The 20,850-nt window shown below is 39.2% G+C and overlaps 1 protein-coding gene across 5 annotated transcripts in view; it reads right to left on the bottom strand.

Moving 5' to 3' along the window:
- Positions 1 to 3,108: 3,108 nt before the first annotated feature.
- Positions 3,109 to 20,850, bottom strand: part of EPS8 (epidermal growth factor receptor pathway substrate 8) — a 140,169-nt gene continuing 122,427 nt past the window's right edge. For all 5 annotated transcript variants that reach the window (XM_051618442.1, XM_051618434.1, XM_051618426.1 and 2 more), the window contains 4 exons: positions 15,581 to 15,818; positions 11,928 to 12,108; positions 11,353 to 11,482; positions 3,109 to 4,552 (listed from right to left, as the gene is read on the bottom strand). In XM_051618442.1, the coding sequence (XP_051474402.1) occupies positions 4,439 to 4,552; positions 11,353 to 11,482; positions 11,928 to 12,108; positions 15,581 to 15,818 (663 nt within the window). In that variant the 3' untranslated portion in view covers positions 3,109 to 4,438. The remainder of the gene's footprint in view (positions 4,553 to 11,352; positions 11,483 to 11,927; positions 12,109 to 15,580; positions 15,819 to 20,850) is intronic.

The following is a 20,850-nucleotide window of genomic DNA, read 5'->3' as shown; positions in this document are numbered from 1 at the left end:
TTGACAGTATTTGAATGCATGACAAAAAAAATTATTCCATTTGCACAGGAACAGGTGTGTATTTTTCATTTAATAGCTACTTAATCACAAAATCAATTACAATGCAAACTCCATCAGAAAAGTATCTTTACTACCCCATATAGTATGCAAAAACTGCGTAACTGGGTGTGTAGGGATGGCAGTGAAAAACCACCTCTTCCACAGCTCAAGACATAAGTAAAGCAATGAAAGAGTCTGGGACACATTGGGATTCAGAAGACTCATGCAGAGCTTTTAACCTGAACTGACACATACTTTGTCACACTCCTTGAAGGCAAGTAAGTCCAAAGGAACACTGTTCTGGACTCATGCTGCCTGTTGGTCTGCTTTTCAGCATCTGTCAAAAAAAAATGCTCAAGTCATCACAGCTGTAAAGCTGTCTGCAGCTTCAGGTTTTGTAATTATTTTTTTTAATTATGGGTTTCATGCCTATAGCTTATATGTTCTCTCTATTGAGCTGCTGCCCTTACAGCATCTACTGACCCAGATGCATGTAAAAGCACCTACACAGTGGGTGACCATTAACTGAAACCAGGGCAGGTTTTCCCCTTGTTGTCTCATGCTGTCCATGCTGCCATGGAAGGAACAAACAAGTAAACCTACGGCTAAGTGTTAGAGGAGCCAAGAAGTTTTTAGAGCCACGTGTGAAAGCGTTCTCTCTCCGAGCCTGCTCTATGCAGTGATCCCTGACATACTTGGATTTTTAGAATCAAAGGAAGGAGTCAAATGTTTCCTTCCATCCTCACAAAAGGATTAAGAACAGGTTGGGAAGCCTTACTTGTGCTTTACTTCGTTTTACAGTTTGTCTGTTTGTTTTTTGATGTTGTTTTTTTTTCCACTTAAAGAAGACAAAGTTGCACCTTGTGAAATACTCAGCATCATAATCTTACATATAAAAAATGGCCCTTTCCTCCCTCATCATCAAGTACATAAACCACAGAATCATACCACCTCCCGCTCACTTCTGTTTAAAGGGCTTGTGTGAAAACTAGTTTCATCCAGGCAGGCAACAGCTGTTTTGAGCTTTGCTGTTGCTGTGACTGGCAGCAGTGGAAGCCAAGCAGCATCTAGGAATTCTGCTAGTAGAGGCATAGATGAATATCCTGATTCTGTTTTGGGCCTGGATGCTGAGGAAGTAGTAAAAGGCCGAAGTTGCAACCTATGCTTAGCACCAGAGAATCTGAGGAAAGAGCCAAAGGCAGTTAAATAGGCACTTATTAACTAAAACTTAACATAGCAGCAGTGTAAGTTCATGATGCTTGTGAAATATTTAAACAGATAACCCAATGCACACTTACACTCATGTTTGCAATTTGTCTTAACAAAGCACTGTTTAACATCTCAGTTGCTAGAGGATAAGTAAACTATTCCATGCATCAGTGTTGGTTAGAAGTGGTCCTTACAAATTCAAGGTGAGGTTTGACAGTGGTTCTCTCTCCCCATGGCATCCCAGGGGAACAAGCAGACTGAAGGAATGGGAAGAAGTGCCTCGCTGATGGTAAAAGGTATGTGCTTAGAAAGCATAAAAGTACTGAGGGACCATGTACTGCTAAAACTCTCCGTCCACCCAATTAAAACGGCAGGCTCAGGGGCAGCAAAATAGTAAAGCAGTTGCAATATTGTAAAACATGACTCCTTTTTCCACATCTAATAAGGCTTTTTATTATTATTCACATTTAAAAAACTGTGTTGTATACTTTTCAAAGACACTTTTCAAGTATCACACTTTCTAAAATATCAGTGTAAAAAAAAAAAATCCTCACTGCTTAAATCCTAAAGAATTGGAATGAAACATGGCATTTTCATACTGTTTTCGTTTAAGACACTGAACATTTTGAAGAAAAAAAAAAAATTTCATTTGAAGAGCCCCCATATGAGATCTTTTGATGTCTCCTAACTGCTAGCAAGCTGAAAAATCAAAGACTGCACAGCAGTGGGGTCAAGCTCCCTGCAATGCTTTAAACAATCAAGCAAATCCCAGCAAAAAGATACGTGCCTTAATGCCATTCAGATTTCACAAGGTGTAACACAGAAATCATAAAGACTAGTTCAACAAAGTTAAAGGTAAAATACAACTCAAGTTATACTGAATTAAGTCATTAGTAGCTAATTTTAAAACTATGAAAAACACAGAAACAAGCCAGACAACCCCCCAAACCCCAGATGATTTTGCTTATCTCTTAAATATATGGAAGGGGTTTCCCATTTTCCTCCCAAAGATGCCTCCGAGCACACTGGTCACTTTCAAACTTGTCTGGCTGTTTCTATGCAACTTAATACAGAAACCCACCTTCAAAAAAACCAAAACAGCAACAACAACAACAACAAAATCACAACAGTTGTGAAGCCACCTCTTTTCTCTCAGAGATGAAACCTGAGTGCTTCCTCAAAGATCTCCACATGCCAAACTCCTCCTGGCCAAAAGCAAAGCCTATGCTGAATGTTAGAATAAAACCTTGCAGAGAAAGAGTATTTGCTTCACATTTTGGTAACTGACAGGGGAACAGAGGTGCAGGTAACCATCACAATACCTTTCATGGAACTAGATACACTTTCCATGAGAAAAGATAGTGACTCTACTTTTTAAAATAAGAGTTTTGACGACCTGTTTAAAAGTTTCCTACTCCTGTACTTAAAAGTAACGAATCAGCTATGCAAGAGAAGCTTCAGGTCTTCCTTGATTTTCTTAGTCATTCCCCACCCAGTGCAGGGAAGGTTGCTGTACAGTGAATACTCTTCAGGCTAGGTATAGACACTAGAGAGAGTGAGGAAGAGGAAATTTTAAATGTGAATCAGAGAATTCATCAAGCCTCTGGAGGTCTAGGCTTGACCTTTAATGACAGGACAGGCCGTGAGATAATTTCCTCCCCCTAAAGCTATGCATATAAGTTGAATGGATGCAGCTACCATGCTTGTGTGCATGCTGGGAGTCTTCAGTTTGGGATCTGTCACTTCTTGACTCATTTCTTAGTAAGATATGCTTAAACGACAAACCTAAGTACTTTTCACAGGTATAAATAATATATATTCCATGTAAAAATACACAGGCACACAACCAACACACAGAAGTAGTATTTGTAGGGACATTTACAATAAATGGCACTAAACGCCTTTATTAAGATTTTAATTTTTCTTTTATGAAAAATGAACAGGATTCTTTTTTCCCTTGTACACAGAGGAAGAGCAAACTAATGGCAAAAATCAAGAACACTTTCTTATTTCAATACCATCTTTGTAGACACAAAGATACAACTATTTAACAGACAAGAAATACTGTTTATTGCAGACTTTAAGCTGATTTATGTGAAAAAGGCACTATGAAACTTGAACTAGATGATTAAATTTGTCTAAATTTAGTGATATTATATATTATATATAATACATATATTATATATAAAATCACAAATCCATGTGAGATAACATTTTGTGACAAAATCATTGCATCTTCAAAAATAGTATTTGCTGGAAGAGATGTTTCCTTTTCTTCCCCTTTTGCCTCCAGAAATGCACTTTCCCAAAAGATTACATTGATAAAGGAACAACAGCTTTTTACATAAGGAAAAACTGATACCTGGAATCAGCACACAGAGTAGTCTAAATTATACACTGTTCTTCTCATGGGTTAAGTTACAAACAAAAAAATGCAAGTATAGTAAAAAAAATAATAATGTACTGCAAATTGTTTCATGGCTACCTACAGAATCTGATCATCTCTTTGAGCTGAGTTATGTTACTATTTTCTAGATATTCCTTTTTGTGCAATATTATAGTTCATCACAAGTGAAGTATTGATAAAATCAATGTACACAGTATTATTTTGCTATAAACAGCATCATTAGTAATAAAACATCTTGGGAGTAATGCAAGAGAGATTTAGTCTACATTGGGCTGCTGTTCAGTCTCTTAACACTTCCTCTCTGACTGCTGGCATCAACAACTTAAGTAAACATTCTGCAGCCGAATGTCGCATGGCAAGAAAGACTGAGCCAAAAAATACCTCATCGCACACTACAGCAAGAGATGGGATTCCAAATCTTATTATTACTGAAGGGTTCAAATGCTTATTTTTTGCTGGCTCAGCTTCCCTCAGATGAATCACAAAGATGTGTTCCAGTTTATTTGTCACATTAATTCCATGAAGTCAAAACTCATCTTTGGGTGTTAATGAACCATGTGCCAATATTTTCACCTGTCAGGAACCTCCATTGAATTTCTCATCTGTTCATTTTTAATGATGAGAAGCCAGCAGCAGGTACTTCTGTGGAGACTACGGTAAGTTTTCTTTATGGAGGCTAGTTACGTTTACAATAAGTAAGACATTCCCCTTCACTGTTTCCTAAAACAAAGCTGGATGGTATAATGCTATGAATAATGGAATTAAAGAAAAAAGAACAGGGATTTAGTGGCTGCTTGCTTCATCAAAGGACTCCACACCTGAATCTGTGGCCGCTGCACTGATTTTTTCTTGTCGTCTTCTCATAATTTCTTGCAGTTCTGAACTACCACTGTTAGCCTATAAACAAATAAAAAAGAGTTTACTTGTGGGTTTGACATCTGATGAAGTGCTTTTGCCAGCATTTTATTAAGACAGATGTTTGAACAAATATAACTTACCTTGTAGCTCCAGAACTAAAATTGCCCTGAGAATCTGGTTAAAAGACATTTGGAACAGGAAAATATTTACACTATCCTTAAATGTGGACCAGAAAAGAACCTGCAGACTATTAAAAGTGTCAGCTTCACCTTAAGCATTGCAGAGCATCTTTAAATCTCACACAAACCCCTGGAAGCACTGGGTATTTATAGGCTGAAATATGGCTTCAGTAAAAGCAGGGTTAAAGCTCAGCAAGATTCTTAGGATTCCACCCTGGAGTACTTAAAAATCAGGGCAATCATATTTAGAAATCATAGCACATAAACCCTTCATGATTTTTTATTTCTGTAAACACAAAATTAATGCATGCACATGGGTTTGCACAGTCAAGGCCTTCAAGGATTCAATCTTAGTATCTCATATAACATGATACACCATCATACATTTGCTGTTCACAGACACAGGTTTCAAACTTAGAGCACAGCAATAAAAATTGACAGGTTGACACTCTTGAGGGACAGGATGCCATCCAGAGGGACCTGGACAAACTGAAGAAGTGAGCCCGTGTGAACTTCATGAAGTTCAACAAGGCAAAGTGCAAGGCCCTCAAACTGGATCATGGCAACCCGATACCAGTACAGGCTGGGGGATGAAGGGATTGAGAACAACACTGAGAAAAAGGACTTGATGGTACTGGTAGATGAAAAGCTGGACATGACCTGGCAACGTGTGCTTGTAGCCCGGAAAGCCAACCATATCCTGGGCTGCATCAAAAGAAGTGTGGCCAGCAGGTCATTGGACGTGATTTCTCCCCCTCTACTCAGCTCTTGTGAGACCCCTGCCTGCAGTGCTGTGTCCAGCTCTGAAGCCCCAGTGTAAGGACATGGGCCTGTTGGAGCAAATCCAGAGGAAGGTCACGAAGATGATCGGAGGGCTGGAGCTCCTCTCCTATGAAGACAGGCTGAGAGAGTTGGGGTTGTTCAGCCTGGTGAAGACAAGGCTCAACATTTAAAAGGAGACTATAAGATGCAGACAAACTTCTGAGCAGGAGATGTAGTGAGAGGATGAGGAGGAAGTTTCAAACTGAAAGAGGGTAGATTTAGACTAGATATTAGGAAGAAATTTTTTACAGTGAGGGTGGTGAAACACTGGAACAGGTTTCCCAGAGAGGTCAGGTTGGATGGGGCTCTGAGCAACCTGATCTAGTTGAGGATGTTCCTGCTCACTGCAGGGGGGTTGGACTATCTGATCTTTAAAGGTCCCTTCCAACCCGAACCATTCTATGATATGATTGCAGTTAGGAAAGCAAAAAGCTCAGCTTGAGCTGACATTGGCCAGAGATATCAAAAACTTCAAGAAAGGGTTCTTCAGATACACCAACCAGAAGCAGAAACAGAGGAATAATATTGGCCCACTATTAAAAAGGAGAGGTGAACTAGTCACCAACAGTGCTAAAAAGGCAGAGGTCCTCAACACCTGCTTCACCTCTGTCTTTACCACTACTGTTGGGTCCCAGACCATATTAACAAAAGTCCAGGTTGATACAGACACCGACCCACCAAAAGTGAAGGAAGAGTTGGTATGTCAACTATTAGATACAAATCAATGGGCCCAGACACCATCCAACCTAGGGTGTTGAAAGAGCTGGCTGATATTGTTGCAAGGCTGCTCTCCATAATCTTTGAGAAGTTGTGGAGACTGGGAGATGTCCCTGAGGACTGGAGGAAGACTAATGTCACCCCATCTATAAGAAGGATCAAAAAGAGGACCCAGGTAATTATAGACCCATTAGCCTAGGAAAATCATGGAGCAAATCCTCCTGGGGACTGTCACAAGTCAATTGTAGGACGTGATTGGGAAAATCCAACATGGACTTACCAGGAGCAAATCATGCTTGACAAGCCTCATCGCCATCTATGACAAAGTAACCTGCTCGGTTGGTGCAGGGTGAGCAGTGGACACTGTCTACCTGGACTTCTCCAAGGCTTTTCATATGGTCCCCCACAGACTCCTCCTGGACAAACTGACTCATTATGGCCTTGACAAGTGGTTTGTGCTGTGGGTGGGGAACTGGCTGACTGACCATACCCAGAGGTTGATAGTTACTCGTCAAACTGGCAACTGCTCACAAGTGGGGTCCCCCAGGGATCAATACTGGGCCCTATGTTGTTTAACATCTTCATAAGTGACCTGGATGTTGGGATCAAGAGCACCCTGATGAAGTTTGCTGACACCAATATGAGTGGAGAGGTTGACACTTCAGAAGGGAGGGCCACCCTCCAGGATGACCTAGACAGGCTGGAGGAGTCGGCTAGCAGGAACCTTATGAAGTTCAACAGGAAGAAGTGCAAGGTTTTGCACCTGGGAATACATAACCCAGGAGCGCAGTTCGGACTGGGATCCACCTGGCTGGAGAGCAGCCCTGTGGAAAGGGAACTGGGGTTCTTGGTGGATAACAGGCTCAACATGAGTGAACAGTGTGCTGCAGCAGCAAAGAAAGATTCCCCCACATTAGACAGTTTTAAGTTTCAGCTTGACAGGGTTCTGAACCATCTCATATAAACTACAGTATTACATAGAAAGGTTGCACCAGGTGATCCCTGAGGTCCCTTCCAACCTGGCATTCTATGATTCTATGACTCTATTAGGAACAGTGAAGTATTGTGAGGACAAGGCTTTATTTCACCTTTTAGAGTGAAAAACATGTCTGTTGAGCCAGCTGCCAACAGATTGCTTTCGCAACATAAACAAAGCTATTAGCAAGGGCAAGACACATATCCACTAGAGCAGAACTTTCCAAAGTGTGCATGACTTTGAATAAAACTAGAGGATTAAAAAGCAAGAGCCATATCCTCTACTGTGTTATTTGGCTATGACCTTACCTTCCAAGGTTCAAAACTTGCTTTGAAAATAGCCTTTGAATAAGGAAGCAGAAGCTGTTTTTCAAATTTGTAAAACAAATTTCAGGACTGTTAAGGGGAAAATTCTTCAATTTATTCTGAACTTGGAAAATTTATACCATTACATAACATTTAATTTAGATTTATCCTATATATCCATTGCAATGCCTCATCTGATGCCACTACCTGGCAGAAAGGTTAGGTGTCTACAGGGAGGGAAGGCTAGGATGCTTCTCCTAGAGAAATTACCATTGCTTTCTTCTCCCAGAGTGGAAGGGCAAAGCAGGGGTCTTATCCTTGACTCTCTGAAGGTGAGAGAGGAGTTTTATTTGTCTTAATTAATCCTGTCCTTGCCCACTTGGTTTTAGATACAGAGCAAGTGCAGCAGTCACCCATTACTGAAGTCATGCATAAAAAACATCAGCAGATATCTAAGAACGTGCTTTATCAGAGGTTAGGTAGAAATATTTTTCTGACAATGACAGAGCAGCCAAGGCTGTAACATGTACCTTCCTGATAACATCAATAACAACATGACTGATGAGCCTGAAACACTGCTCAACTAAACCAACTACAATGCATTATGTGGCTCAGCACAACAGGCACATCCTACTCAGAGGCAGGGTACAGTGCAGATAGGCAGCCTAGGGCTGTTCTTAGGAATACAATTTTCCAAATAGACTGCTAGATCTTGGCCTTAGTGATTTACCCAGCTTAGTGTCTAACCAGATCATGGGTTATTGGTTAACTCCATCATGCAATCTCACTTCTGAACCTGGGTCATTCCTTTCACCAAGGTGTCAAAGAGAGTAAGCCATTCTTCCAGGCAGCTTGATACACAGAAAGAAACCATTTTCAGTATTAAAGCAATGTGTGCCCATGTTTCCCATTCACAGAGTAGACAGGCAATCAGAATATGGACCTGAAGCATTCCCTGCCAAAAGTTATAAAGGTGGTGTCCAGGATATTGTGAATCTACACTTACCTTTTCACCACCAGAGCTTGAACTGCTCAACTAAACTTATGGAAATTGACATGTAAAAACAAATAAGCATGGAGACTATTAATATTTTAAATATTATATCTATATAAACATAAGAATATTAATTTAGTAGTTATATTAACTAAACTGCACATCCTCAAATCCATGAGCTCCAATGGGATGCACCTGGGAGTGCTGAGGGAGCTGGCAGAAGTCATTGCTAGGCTGTTCTCCATCATCTTTGAAAAGTGCTGGAGAACCTGAGGACTGGAGGAAAGCCAGTATCATTCCAGTCTTCAAAAAAGACAAGAAAGAGGACTAAGGTAAATAGAGACCATTCAGCCCCACCTCCACCCCTTGAAAGCAAATGGAAGAGCTTATTCTTGATGCCATCTCAAAGCATGTTGAGCAAAAGAGGATCATCAGGAGTAGTCAGCATGGATTCACCAAGGGGAAATCATGCTTGATCAATCTGATAGTCTTCTGTGATGGCATAACTGGATGGATAGATGAGGGGAGGGCAGTGGATGTGGTCTACCTTGATTTCAGCAAGGCTTTCAACACCATCTCCCACGGCATCCTCACAGCCAAACTCAAGAAGTGCAGATTTGATGACAGGGCAGTGAGGTGGATTGGCAACTGGCTGAAGGACAGAGCTCAAAGAGTTGTGGTAAGTTGAAAGTCTAGTTGGACACTTGTGTCTATTGGAGTCCCCTAGGGGTTGGTACTGGGTCCAGCCCGGTTGAATATATTCATCCCTCCTGAGAGGGATACTCTGATCAGAACAAAGAACCTGGTGCACCCTGCCTCCTCCCGAGACACCACTGTTTGCCATCACCACTTCCTCTGGCAAAAAGGTGTTTGGCCCTGGCTATGGCCACCTCTCTGCTGTCTCGACACACTCGTCTCACACAGAATTCTCTATCTGCTTTTGTTTGGCCAGGCCCAGAAACCTGTTAAACCCCAAACAGCTTCTCTTAAATAAGGACTGCCTTCTTAAACCCTGTGACTTGAAATGCTAGAGGAATAGAAAGAAAGATGTGTCTTAATGTTTTGAGTGATTCAGCAAACAACAGGCTAAAGCAACTGAGAATTGTATAAATTTTGAAATTCATCAGTTAAACCTCAAATAACTGAGGCAGAAATAAGTATTTCAATTACCTTTTCACTAACAAAATCCAACGACCTAGTTAAACTCTCAACACATGTTTATTAACACTTACAGAGCATTTATTAGACAAGTTTTGACTGCTCAGTTTCCTGCAGAGCGAGACCTAACTGAGGCAAGCAGAATTACAGCACAGAGACAAAAAAAGGACAGACTTCTGCAATCCAGTGCATTACTGCTTTTCAAACTGATTTCCACTACAGAGGCACTTCCACCTCAGTACACAAGGGCCTAATTTATGAAACTGAAATAAGATTATTTACATTCCAGAAAAGTTGAAGAATACACATATATCTTCACTAGGAAATGACGATTTGCACTGGACTCTAATAACGTATTTTCCTAAGAATAAAAGTGAAATATTTCTCCCTTCCTCTCAGAGGAAAAGAGGGATTCAAGGAGATAAAGCAATTTTTAACAGTTTAAAAAAGCAGTACTTCTGATCCACACCAAACAAGTACATTGTAAAATATGGATAATCATAAACTTGTCTTTGAAAATATGCCTCGTAGTTAAAGCTTAAAATCATTTAAGCAAGACACTCCCAATTTCATGAGGGGATAGAAACACATTTCAAAATTCTTCAAGATTTTCTTTTTGGTTGTGAAGAATATAGGTTCTTGTTTCTACCAGCGTCACTGCTAGACAGTGTCAAGTCCATTTCTCCAATTGCTACAGCAAGGTTTTAAAAAAGAAGTAGATGCACCTGCAGTGTTCCTGGTTTAAAATTGATAAGCATTCTCTCTAGCACAACTTTGTATATAAGGTGTTTAAGGAAAAAAACAATTGTAATTAAAGCAAGCTACCACAGAGCAATGAATAGATAAAAAATTCTATCATTAGCTCAGTAATTTTGCTAGCACAGGGTAAAATGTTTTGGTTTTTTTCCCCAACTTAGGAATCCACCAGTACAGATTCCACACCATCTGACCTGAAAGGCCTTGAGATTCAACAGGGAGCTCACTCTACCACTTTCTCATGCTCAATACGTTAAATCTCCTCTACAAAGATAAAGCAAAACTAAGTCATCACCACCAAAAGTACAAGGGGTACTTGTTTGTTCAAGTACTAGGCAGAGCAGGAGACTCTCTCCTGTTGTTTTCCCCAAAGCCCTTTTTTGTCTCATTTTGTCTTCTTGCAGCCTCATTACAGTCTTAATCTTCAATACCACTGTGCACTTTTTCTAATGGTCTGTGGATCCTTTCAGAAGTGGAGGGAGATTCCACTCGGTGTTTTGGCTGATGCTGCTTCAACGGATTAATACCAAATGACTCAGGTATAAACACTGCTTATCAACATAATGGGAACTGGGGAAAAAACAGGCACTTAACTACATTAAGGGGGCCTACATGAAAGCTGGAGAGAGACATTTTACAAGGGCATGTAGTGATAGGATGAGAAGTAACGGTTTTGCCAAGAAGAGTTGTGGATGCCACCTACCTGGAAGTGTTAAAAGCTAGACTGGATGGGGCTTTGAGCAACCCGGTCTAGTAGGAGATGCTCCTGCCCATTGCAGGGGGGTTGGAACAAAGTGATCTTTAAGGTCTTTTCCAACCCAAACCATTCTATGACTCTAAAAAGCCAACTGCCTCACAGAAAGTGCTATTTTACTTCTACAGGTTCAAAAGTGTTGACTCAGCATTAGGTTAGTAAGAAGGGTTATACATACCTCCAAGGCAGATTTCTGTACCGTAATTTGGCTGTAGACTCTAGACCCTTCTGGGCAAACAGTCCTCAGTTCATCTTTATTGAGGGAGAAAAGCTGAGCACCCGTCAGCACACCAAGGCTGTTGACAGTCCTAAGGTCACACCAAGGGAACAAACAAGAAGTAAGCAAAAATACACTAGCGAAAGGAGAAATGCAGGTTGGCTACATCCCATTGTCTCAGATAGGGCTACAAAATCAAGATAAAACCTAATGCAACAGAACTCTTCAAGTCAATTCAGTTTCTGTTACAATGTGTATTTTTTGGTGGAGGCTAATATGTAGTATTTTTTCCTAAATATATCTGTATCTCCATAGATCTATAGCTACATTGATATATACTGATATATATACACATATGTGTAAATATATATGTGTGTGTGTATATATATATAAACAAGTCATTTTTTCCAAGAGTGCAGCTGACATGTTTGGGTTTTCAGAAGGCTGCCTGATTTTAGAAAGTGGGCAGACCACATCCTAGTTACTGACAGGAAACTAATTTTAAGACGTTTTCTTACATTTGCCCTCAGACTTACACGGGGTTGAATCCTTTGGACTGCAACCACGCTTTTACATCCTCAGGTGAAGAGTCATAAGTGATGTTAATTACTGGGATGTTTGGTCGTGGCACATGGAACTTCCTCTGGGCAGCGCTCCGGCCAATGGTGAGGCGGTGAACAAGTTCATCCTGCACCTCCTCCATCTGCGATTTCCTGCCTAGAGAGAGAGAGAGAGAGACGCCCCACAGGACTTATTCTCAAGGTTGCTTTATCAAAGATAACTTATTTCTTCTACTCCTCTCTTTGCAAAACAGAACAAAATCAAAAAACAAACAAACAAACACCAAACAACAAAAAAACCCTAAACAACCCCACAAAAACTGATAAAAAAGAAAACATAAATGAAACTCCCAAATTCAGCTGAGACCCTAGAATGAGGAGATGAGCTTGACAGCTGTTTAACTGTGAAGAAAATGGGCACAGAGGGTTATGCAATTGTCATAGTCTGTTTCTTCACATAGAAAGAAGATAGTTTAAAAATCAAAACAAAAAAGTTGATGGAGAATATAAGATTGCTTACACTGTGCAAAAGCAGCATTTTCCACAAAAACATATTTAATTGACAGCTCAACATTTTAGTGCAATAAATGTAGGCAAAAAAATGTCATTACTGCTGACACATATCACCTTACATCTAATAAGCTATAATAGTCATAAAGTATTTGAAGGGGCTTTAAGAAATGTGAATTCAATCCAAGCCTGGAGTCACTAGTTAGATGAAACGTCACACTTTGCAGTAAAAAAAGAATGAAGAGAAAGAAAGAAAAAAAAACAACTAGCTGCTCTCACCAGAGAGACAGGAATTGGGCAAGAAGGCTTCTTTGGTGTGTGTTTGTTGGTTTTTTTTGTTTGGTTGTTTTTTTTAAACAAAACTGCAAAACTTTGCAATCCCAAACAACCCATTTGTCTGAAGCATTTAGTTCAACTGCTGGACACTAGCAGGCAACAAACCAAAATGCTTTTTATGCATTTCAACAAAATCAGTTATAAAGACACTGAAAATTGTTTAATATCCATATAAAAAGCTCTATAGATAATCCAAAAGTTAATGCTTTTTTGGGCACAGAGAAGATACTGATTTAGCATAGTCGAAATCTCCATGAAAATGACTATAAAAATCCTTTGACATGTAACTGCAATTGATGTAAAAAATTCTCAGAATTTCCTTGCCAAGATATTTTTAGTTGTCTTTATTCAACCATCTCACTTTGATACACAAACAGTAACTGCAGCACCTTCTCTGCCGCACTCAGATGGCAAAAGCTATCCCTTTTCTCACATTATACTGACAGCAACAAATGAAAACAACACAACTTCAACAAGAAAAAAACGTAAGATAGCAAAAATATTTATTTCCCTAGTTTCCTTTTATATTCTTCCAAAACCTCTCCAAGGATCAACATCTCTAGGCAGCCAGAGCAATAAAAAAAGCTCTACATAGGCTTTTAGGATTATGGTTTTTCAATCATCACAAAAAAAAAAAAAATCCTTATTTTATCCATTTTTTTATTTTACAAAATAGCCTCAGGTTTAAAGTGTACAAAATATCTCTCATAAAATATGTGAGGCACTCAGGCCCTATCATGTTGAGTCTTTTTTCTCCCAGAGTTTGAAACAGAAGCCAAAATGACATGTGCTCAGTGATACGTAAAGGTCTGAGATGGGATATATGAGTAAAGCCTTTAGGCAATGCTGTTGAAGCATGCACCAGTTATTTTCCCAAACAGGAAGAGAGCAAGAAAATCGCTATCTTCCTTCTATTTACACAGATTTTGAAAGACTTATGTTTTATCTAGCCCAAGACTGAATCTGAAGATCAGTACTTAGCTTTTAGATAACAGATCCTTACTGTTGTTAGATGAATTATCATAAATAAACAAAATACACTCAGTGTGAAGCAGGTATGACATTGAGTGTTCTCTGCAAGGTTCAGGGGGGTACTTGGGCAGCAGGTACAGTGGCAGGGTTGTCCATTACCTTTGCAGTTATTCAGCAAGGACTGTGAGGTACCTGAAACCCATTAACTGGGCTTGAACAACAGCTCCCAGGATGGCACAGGAGCTCACATGTGCCTCCCGGAGCCTCAGCGGAGGCTGAGAAGGCAAGAGATGTCTTGTAATCCCCTAGTCTAACATTAGCTCTTCCCATCTTGCACCCTGGGTACCTGAAGCCAGGAAGATTTTCCATGTCTAATTGATAGAGAAGGCCATCGTAGGTTCAGGGAAACACACCTGCTACAGCATGCAAAGTTCATCTTACATGGAAATAAAATTATAATTTTTGTGTCTCTGTGTGTACCAAATTTAATCCTCACTTTCCACAGCTTTTGTAACTGCTCATTTTTTTAAGTAACAAACCACACAAAATAGGACAAAGACAGAATCTGGCCCTACTGTTTCTTTGGAAACAGCAGTGAAGCCTGTTCTTCCTGCCAGGCTGCTCCCCATTTATAATTTCCAGCCAGCTGTAGTGTTATATGAAAATATTAGAAAGATCCAAGAGCCTTCCCAAGTTCAGAGCTTAGGCAAGAGCTTGTCTACCACCAGGTAATGCCAAAACAGGCTCCACTGACTATGTGTGCTTATCCAAGCAGGCATGCTTCCCATCCAGTGTGGAGAGGGTGGAGAAGTCCTTCTGCAGGAAGGATTATGCTCAGTGCCATTTTTTTTACCTCAAGTTGAAGTGGGATTTTCTGTTAAGGCAGGGGATGGGAAAGCTGTCAACTCATGAACAGCAAAAAGCTCATTATTTTAACAGCTCTTACTTTAATAGCCATAGCAAATGCTTGCCTGCAAGTTTCAGTTCTTTTTAAGCCAAGCAATCACATTGGTTAAAGTGCATTTAGGACAGAAATTATTGATTAAATAAATTCTCTTAACCTAACTTGCTTTTCAAGTGGTGCAGAGTAGGGGCCTCAACAGCAGTTAGGTTTTACATTTACAAGGTGGCCTTAAGCAGAGCTTTTCATGATTGTCACGCAGTGCTGGATGCAGGTTACCATGTTTTTCCAGATAAAGGGCTACCAAGTATATTCTCTAATCCTCCTAATACAAGGACACAAAGGGTTGCTTGGTGGCATTCCAGCTGTTGTCGCCTTAACTAAGCTAAGAGGACCTAAGCCAAGTCTTCTGCAACACTATTACAACATGGTTCCTATGCATCAGCCAGAACCACAAGCCTCTTGAAAGCCTTGGATATATGTTTCAGAACGGTGCAAATGCCCTTGAAATCTGCTTGATCATAGAGAGAAGCATAAAAGCAGCCTGATTTTAAAAGCCATCTAGATTGCAATGTAGCAGCGAATTCAGCTGGAAAAAGTACATTAGTCAGCATATCAGCACAGGCATTTGCAATGTTGAAAACCACTGACTGAAGATCACAGAAAGTCATAAACGTAGATAATTTAGGACTGGGACTAGTGCAGAAGTGTTTTGCCCCTACTTACTATTGTGATTAGAAAGGAACAGAATACTCTATAGATAGAAATCATGTATTTTAAACATAGAGTTAAAGCTAAATATTTCATGAACGTTTTATCTGAAGCACAAGGTTTTAAGGAATTTAAGGCTGAAGCAAAACACGCAGAAAAGGCAGAAACACTTTTTTTCTTGCTTCTTAGACAAACTTACGATCCACAGGAACTTGCTTCTGCCTCTGGGTGTCCCGTGCAATGCTGCCACCGCTGTCGCTAGAGGTGCTGCTTTGGCGGCTGATGGTTGCTGGCGCTTTGGGCACAGGAACCGGTATCGGTGCCGGGGCGCTGGGCGGCAGGGGGACAGCCACGGGGACAGGGGTGGGTGTTGGAGGAGGCGAAGGAGTAGCGGGGACTGGATCAGGTTGCTTTGTGACATGGTCTGTCTTTTGTTTCTGAAAAGATTCAGAGAGACTCAGTTTGACAAGAAAACCTGGACATCTGACAAACTCAGGTTTCTGCAGATGATGTTGGGATGCTTTGCACAGGCTGACTTTGTTTACTGCACAAAAACATCTTACTTGCCAGATATAGTTCCAAAATATGCCAAACCTTGTTTTGGAATCAGTGTTTCCATCAGTTTCCTTCTTTGTTGGACACAAAATTCACACCAATGACATAATCTCAAACACGCCTTTCTTTCAAACAGATGAGCTCTATAAATGGAATTGTTTTTACTTGCCAAACTTCTATTACCTCACACTTTTGAATGGTTTCCGACATTTTCTGAATTTTTAACTGTTAATCAGTATAAAAATGTAGATTTTAGAGGTGTTATGTAAAAAATAGTGGAAAATGAACATATCCAGACACACCTAAGCCTGACTACTGGTCTACCTTAAAATCATTGAGGTTGGGATAACATACTGTTTCTTGAAACACAAACACTGTTTAAGAGCTTCCTGCTCCTGCCACCCATTCACTTGTACCATTTGAACTATTTGTGTGGTCACTACATGCCACTTCAAAGCAACAATTGAATTAAAAGACATGAAAACACAAACTCCATAGTTCTTGCAATAGGGCTACTGTTTGGTTTTTTTGCCCCCACTTTATGCAATGTTCTAAAATCATGAAATTATCTTGCTGCTAATAACTAACTGTCTCAAGAATAAGTCTGGGGAGTAATTTCTTTTCTCCTTTGCCTTTAGGATGGCACCAGTTACAGGAAGAGGCACACATTTTTCCAAAGGAATAAAAACGACTGGCAAACCCAGAAGCTCTCACACAACTTATGCTACCCTTTTCTTTCAAACAGTTCAAACTCCACATCTCCATGTTTTAACACTGCTCCCTCTCCGCAGCTGTGGAATAACACAGCATGAAAGTTTAATATTAAAAGTTTGTTTGCTCAATAGAGATGCTTCATTTCCTAGTTATGAGAAGTCTGCTTACTTTGGTATGAAAATAGATGAGTACATTCCCCAGATTCATTGTTTCTTTCCAAAATACCCTTCCCTATTCCCTTAGAGGCAGAAGGTTTATGGCAGCTGTAGGGAAATATTTGTAGGAGCCATATGTTAGAATCTGAGCCGCACACATCACTGCCCTGACAACAATCAAACTTTCATTAAATGTCAGCAACTGCCCTTATACAGGAATCCCCAGCTCAGTAAGTCTAAATAACGGACGAGGCATTTTGTACTGAATGTAAACTGAAGCCATTACAGCTAAACTATGCTGAGTTACACCGGCAGAAAATTTATCTCATCAGCTTCTACAGCCAGTCAATTAAGCCTAGGAAAAAAGTCTTTTGTTTCCCTTTTCACTTACATTGTAGTAGTCAGCTACTGAAGGAAACATGAGTCTTACAATACATTCCTCATTAAGCCTTTTTTTTCCCCTTAGCATTTAGTTGTTCAAAGGCATTAAATATCCATTATTTTGTGTCCATCTTGTACAGTGCATTGTGGGGAGATTAAAAATGAAATAAATCATATGATTGACTTTTCTGTATTCTACTACTTCAATGTTAAGACAATAAATGTGGTTTTTTTTTAAATTTCAAATGTAAAAAACAAGCAAAATGCATAATATAAAAGAGAACAAGGAGAATAATGTAAAATTGAGAAACCTGTCTTAGTGCCCTACTAGGTATAAAGCTAATAAACTATGATTTAAAATATATAAATGTACTATGGTATATGCCAAGTCTGGTCCATGAATTTTAAAAAAATTCAAATATATTAAAATATTCTAATAATATTCAGATATTTTTAAAATCTCATTCACAGATTCCAACTGCTAGACTGTTATCCCCACAATGTACCCACATGTGTGCTCCAAACATCTTAAACACCATGCAAGAACAAAGCAGGGATTTTATGGTAAAGAGGATTCACCACAAACCAAGGCATCAACTGCACATCACTACCATCATAATGCAGAAAAAGTGATAGCTAAACACTACGTGTAGCACTCAGTGGATGCTACTGATTTAGCTTAAAAAATACATTGTACTGCAAATCACAAGCCTTATAAAAATGACTTGGCTAGAATGAAAATAGAAATTAACTTGGAAGTATCACTCAAGTTCTAAATTTACAGAAGAAACCACATTGAAATACACTTCACGTTTTGTTGAACAGTGCCCAAGAGTCAATTACACATTCAAATAATATTAACATTTCTTTTTTTAACACTTCCTTTTTTAACTCCAGATCTCTTGAGGACATCCATGCATTCATCCCTTCACTTCTACTCATTGCTACAAACAAAACAAGCATGCACTATGAAATTGGGTGACTAAAAGAGTCCAAAAAATAAATTTTTCAAGTTCAATAACAGAAGAGTAATTTTGTTACCTCTGAAAGCTCTCCCAGCAATTGCTGTGAGGAAAATGGAGTAAATCAAATTGAACAATACTGTTAGAGAGGTAAAAAGAAACTGCCTCCAACATCACTCCAGAAATGTCATACACATTAGCAATTAAAAACAAAAGAACATCAGTGCTAATAATGACCTCTTCTTACTCACTAAGTAACTAATTCAAAGGGAGTTATTCTTATTTTCTACTTTTGAATAGCGAGCAGAGTGTTGGCTACAAAACATACATATGTGACACTGTATAACCAATGAGCTCTTTCCAAAGCACATACCCAGACAAAAACTTAGAAAGAGGTTTAATGAAAAAGAAAACCCAAACAAAAAACTGACAATGTACTGAAAATTCCTAAGGTGACTGTAGAGAACACTTGCAACTGTAAAACAATAATGATTATATCAGAAAAGGTTCTTGGGACTATTTGGGTTGTGGGTTTTGTTTTTTTTTTTATTCTTCACAGCTATAAAATGTTTGTTTCTACAGGAAAAAAGAAAAATAGAGGTGACAAAGCTCTTTCTTGTGTCTTGCAACACACTACAAGCTGCACCTTGTGAAAAAAATCAGGAGTCACTACAATTTGATCTGTTTTTAATATAAGCAGAATAACAGGTTTGAACAAAAGTCCTAGCAGTAACCCTAATTCTTGATCATTGTAAAAAAACCAATAATTTTCAAACACATTTTGGAATAAAAAACAGGGAACATGTGCCTTTAAGCTATGCCAAATACAGACTTAGCATTAGAGGCATTGGATACAACCTAAGTAGCATTAGTGCTGGGAAATGCTCTCCTTACTTTAGCCCAGAGACGGAGCTTCCTGAATACTCTTTCTGAACATTTCAGTGCCACATTCCTGTTTACACAGCAACAGAAATTCACCAAGAGTTGCAGAGTATTCAGCCTTGGTTTTGTCAACAACATTGTGGTTTGGATGTTTTCTTTAGACTCACACAGAGAACCTCTAATTCTCTACTCCCTCCTTTGGCTATATTTTAAGAGAGCCAACTTGTCTTAAAGAGAGCTACTTGTCTACACCCAAAAGGGACAATTTGCTGGAGTTTCCTTTGGGACGCTCAGCTATTATGTCAAGACAACCACCTGCCTATTAAAAAAAACATACAAGGCACCTAACTAGCTCTTTGCAGGGTGTATTGAACTTATGTTTTCCTTGGATTTACATACCCACCTTGTTAGGATCTTGGCAGAAGGAAGAAGTACATTAGGATGGAAGGTAGAGAACTTTAGAGAAAATTTAGTTTTTCAAAGTGGTATTAGCTAGGATTAGTCCTAATTTCTATAATACAGAAACAAACAAATACATAAATAATGGGCAAATGGAAACTTTTAATTCCTATAATTAATAAAATAATTTTTACAACTATTCAGTGAATTTTTGTATAAAAAATGGGAAACAACTTTTTTTTTTTTTTTACTTTCCCCCTAAAGCCAGGAAAAAGTCTTGGTCTAAATGCAACTTAAAACAGAAATTGATACAAAACAAGGTAGAAGAGGTACTGGTTCTTCGTCAAAAATAATGACATATTTTCAGCTACTGCAAAATGAATACCTGGCAACTGCATCTCTTCATTATCAAATACTTCATAATCTGCAGGAAAGACACCAGTTGGCAAAAGGTAGGTGTGACACTAACCGGGAGCACAAATGCTGTGCTTGAGGGGAAACAACTTCCCACAGAGATACTTTAAGTGTGCTTTTAAACAAAGAGACTTGAAATAAAGGTTTTGGTGGTAGACCACCAAGAATAGCAAAGGACATGTGTCCCAGGTGAGGTGGAGACTTTTGTCTTGCTGTTTGTATAACATAAAAAGGCATTTTAAATACATTGTCATACTTGTGTGGCCAGTCTTTTTTTTTTATATGTAAGAGTACTGCATTTGGCTTAACATTTACCCTCTGTGCCTCAGGATTTCATACACATCACTGATAATACAACTGTCTCACCTCACAAAGATTGTCATGAGATTAATTAATATACCCACCAAGATACACACTTCCATCCCAATTGTGTTCCTCCATTTTCTTTTTCAAGAGCATTAAAAATGTTAATAAAATATATACAAAATAGGAAATATTATGATAATTTCCTAGGTTCGCTAGCAGTATTTGTACAAAAGAAGAAATCATAGTGCCTGGGAAACTGTTTAAGTATAATGGGATAGTGAAGAAGACCACTGTTGGTCCACAAAAAAAGGGCAGACTAAACAACCAACACCACAGTAAACTCTGACAATCAATACTTAATATTAGTTAATTCAACTAATTCAACTGCCTAGAAGACAGACAATGCCACAGCCTTTGACTCACAAAGATGATGCAAAAAACTAGGATATTGCTTGCAATGTTCCTACAAGTATCAGACAATTCAGTGCTTTCAAGTAACTATCTGGGACCTGGATCCTGAAAGAGACCGAGAAAAAATCAGGGTTTAATCTAGTGTGTGGAGACAGAAGTCATTAGCAGATGGAACAGAGCAAGAGTAAAATAAATTTTGCACTCTGAGAGTAACTGTGATAATGAGGCACCCATCTCTCAGAGAAAGGGTGTCTGTCTGAGGAGTAATGGACTGAAAAAAAAAATTTCTT

This window comes from Apus apus, chromosome 1, assembly GCF_020740795.1.
Source record: "Apus apus isolate bApuApu2 chromosome 1, bApuApu2.pri.cur, whole genome shotgun sequence".
Lineage (NCBI taxonomy): Eukaryota > Metazoa > Chordata > Aves > Apodiformes > Apodidae > Apus > Apus apus.
Note: the sequence above shows the minus strand (reverse complement) of the source record. Positions and strands in the feature narration are given on the sequence as shown.